Genomic DNA, 3,479 nt, shown 5'->3' with positions numbered 1-3,479 from the left:
AGAAGTCAGCAAAGGGCAGAACTTGGGACTGAAGCCTTCTGGCGGGGCAGAGGCCTGGGCCCTACCAGATGGCCACACCTGGGACCAGGGGCAGGTACACAGGAGGGAGGGTAGGACCAGCGGCTGCCTTAGCACCTTACATAAATCTGGTCCATAAAGCAGCCCCAGCCATCAACCCTGGGGAGCGCACGCAGCTCGGGCATCTCAAATTATTCTTTGGGCGTTAAAACATATGTAACGTGCTTCAGAGACAATACAGAAAGGACAGGAGCGGAGAGTTAAGCATATAATTATAGTAACATAAAAACGTACATGCTCTGGTAAGGTAGATTTTAATAAGATTTTAATATTGGTAAGGAGCCAAATTACAGAATACCCTAGAATGTGGAATACAAAATCTCAGAGACAAAATAAAAACTCATGAAAATATAAGAGCACTTTAAAAAGGTAATAATCTTTAGGATAAAGAAAGCCTTTTCTCAGCACAGGTACTGTGTGATAAAATGTTTAATATGTTTAATAAAAATTAAATGAGATGAAAGGGGCACAGACATGCTCCCCGCCCCGCGGTGATTAGGAAGGTGGTGTTTGTGTAGATGAAGGCATGGAGCCAGGGCACAGAGGACCCATAGTGCTGCAAAAAACTGTCTCCATGTGGGCGGAATTTCTCACAATCCACTTCCGGGACAGGAGTTAAATGTTCTCTCCAGTTGCAGAGGGGCTTGCAAATGAACCACGCTGGCATGCGGAGGAGGGGCAACACATCCACACCGGGGACCCCTCCCATCCCCAGCCCCAGCTGCCACCACGGCAGGGCATGGGCTGTGGGGGTAACAAGGAGAGACAGGCTGTCTCCTCTAGGAACAACTCATTATTCAGCTAAACGAAATGGAAGAGCTCCGTGTGACCAACAAACCCAAACTGAGCAAACACAACAGGGGGCCCCACCCCCAGAGGGATAACGCGCCACCCCCGTGTGCAGCGGGAGAGCAGGGACGGAGGCAATATTCCTGGTTCAGTTCCGCTCCTCGTCTGTCAGGACAGATGTGCCGCCGGATCTCAGATTCCAGGAGGGTGGCTGGGGGTTTCCCCCAACTCCGCAGCAAAGACTTCAATGCTACTGTCATTTGAGGCCTAATTTTCTTCCAAGGGCACTATATGCCATGCTTCACTTGGGCCAGATGTTCAGATCAGTGTGTCCGCTCGTCCCCGCTAAGAACACAACAACAATTATTTATTTGTCCTTCCAGCACTTGTAGCAGTGAAGAGAGGCTGCCGGATTGCAGCGGATGACAGACAGCTGATGCTCCTCTGAAGAGCCACAAGCATCCCAGCCAGCCGGGACACAGGAAGGGGAAGCGCCCTTGTTCCAGCCCGGTGCACCAGGCCACCACAGGCTCCCCTATTTTAAACCCTAAATCAATCGTTCAAACAGATGCAGATTCCATGTGACAGGAGAGACAGCAAGGAAGATTTGAGGCTTTATATTCTTTAGATGTCGACTTTTGCCGTACTGGCCAGTAAAAAGTTATGTGTAACTTCAAGATGAAAGGCATTAGCAGCTTCTTAGAAGAGGATAATCCCAATCTTCTGGAGATTTAATGAGATGTAACTCACTGAGGCTTTTGACTCGGTCTGCTGTTAATTGAATCAAAGTCAATGACAATCTTGCTGCACTTTGGTGTGAATTTCCTAAAAAGAAAAAAAACAAAACCAAAACCAAAATACAGTTATTATCTGGTGAGCAGTTCCAGCAATTTGTTTACTTTGGCTTAACTCGTATTTTCTGTGCAGAGAAAAAAATGTCCTGGGATTCACTTGCTACTTTATCTCTACAGGAGCCAATTATAGTGCAGCATACAGAGAGAAACACGGACCAGCAAAGACTAAGACAAAAACAGATGCGTGGGCTGGTGTGGTTTGTATGGTTTTCAGCTATCTGAGTTCATGAATTAGTGGGGAGTCAAAGGATTTCTAACAAGTTAGCTGCACAACATGATATCTGATTACTAGTTTTCCCATTAGATGTATCTTATTTTCTAGAAAATTTCGGCAGCCAAGTTGGAGTTGCTCTAATGCAAAAAAAATAGTAAATTTTCTTTTGCCACTTATACATAGCAAAAAACGACTACCTTTAGTGAGGAGTAATTTTTCAAATTACATTCTAATAATGCAAACATAAAATAAACCAACTTTTTCTTTTTTTTTTTTTTTTGCTCATTAACTTTTCACTCATTCCTCATTACTCCTACAACAATTAAACAGAAAATAGTTAGGAACAAAACAAATTCTTTTAAGAATCACTGAACAAGAGAGTAAGTAAATAATTTGAATTTAAAGTCTCAGAAAGCACCACAGTTGAGTTCATGAGATACGTTGAGCCACATTCCTAATGACCAGCACAGGGGGCCAGGCACGTCACCCATGACAACGGTGCCACCGCTGCTGAACGCCAATACCATGAAGCGCTGGAAAGCTATAGAGTCCCAACCGAATTTTCTGCCATGAATTAAAGGTGGCTGAGCTTACTTGCAAGTAAAATATACCTCACAACCTTATCTTAGCAAAGACAATCATAAAAACCCATAAGACTTCAAATCGAATGCAAAATGTTGCTGTAAAAAGAATTCCCAGGTGGCTCACACTTGTAATCCCAGCACTTTGGGAGGCCAAGGTGGGTAGCTCATGAGATCAACAGATCGAGACCATCCTGGCCAACATGGTAAAACCCCGTCTCTACTGAAAATACAAAAAAATTAGCTGGGTGTGGCAGGGGAGGCTGAGGCAGGAGAATTGCTTGAACCTGGGAAGTGGAGGTTGCAGTGAGCCAGGATCACACCACTGCACTCTAGCCTGGTGGCAGAGGGAGACTCGGTCTCAAAAAAAAAAAAAGAAAAAAAAGAATCCCCACTCTTTCAATCTGGCAGGCTACTTTCATCCTAAATTTTCTATGCCAAAGTTGTTACATTTGCAAAATTTACCAAGGTTTGGCGTTCCTATTATAAAACTTGTGAATGTTTACACTTCTCACTACTTGAATAATTAGTCTAACTCCTGGAAAGTTACTGAAATTAAAGTACAATCATTAAACAAATTGTCTTCAGATTTTCCGGTCACTGCTCTTAAATATCTACCCCTATAAGAGTCTTTAAATTCTTACGCCCTTGCATTTCTAAAGACACCTCCAAGTGTGGAAGTCAGGCAACACAAGGGGGAGACAAGGTCAAAAAGTCTCTTCATCCGCCTTCACCACCCCCCGCCCTGCGTTCTCCCTGCTTACCGGAAGGTCACCCCAGCCATATCAAACAAGAGCCTCGCAGCTGTTGCCTCGTCACTATCATGGTATTTATCAGACATGAAAATAACTTCTTTTATACCTGTAAGGTAACAATGGGAGCTCCCTCAGTATACGCACATACAGATGCTGCAAAAGACAGGCGGAAGCAGCTGGAGCGCTTTCAGTGTCTATGATTGATGAC

The 3,479-nt window shown here is 44.4% G+C and overlaps 1 protein-coding gene across 3 annotated transcripts in view; it reads right to left on the bottom strand.

Moving 5' to 3' along the window:
- Nucleotides 1-318: 318 nt before the first annotated feature.
- The window catches only part of DCTD (dCMP deaminase), a 27,328-nt gene continuing 24,167 nt past the window's right edge, over nucleotides 319-3,479 (bottom strand). For all 3 annotated transcript variants that reach the window (XM_023220933.1, XM_023220935.2, XM_023220934.2), the window contains 2 exons: nucleotides 3,281-3,377; nucleotides 319-1,692 (listed from right to left, as the gene is read on the bottom strand). In XM_023220933.1, coding sequence (XP_023076701.1) covers nucleotides 1,614-1,692; nucleotides 3,281-3,377 — 176 coding nt within the window. In that variant the 3' untranslated portion in view covers nucleotides 319-1,613. The remainder of the gene's footprint in view (nucleotides 1,693-3,280; nucleotides 3,378-3,479) is intronic.

This window comes from Piliocolobus tephrosceles, chromosome 3 (genome assembly GCF_002776525.5).
Source record: "Piliocolobus tephrosceles isolate RC106 chromosome 3, ASM277652v3, whole genome shotgun sequence".
NCBI lineage: Eukaryota > Metazoa > Chordata > Mammalia > Primates > Cercopithecidae > Piliocolobus > Piliocolobus tephrosceles.
This window is presented reverse-complemented; position numbering and strand designations above follow the sequence as displayed.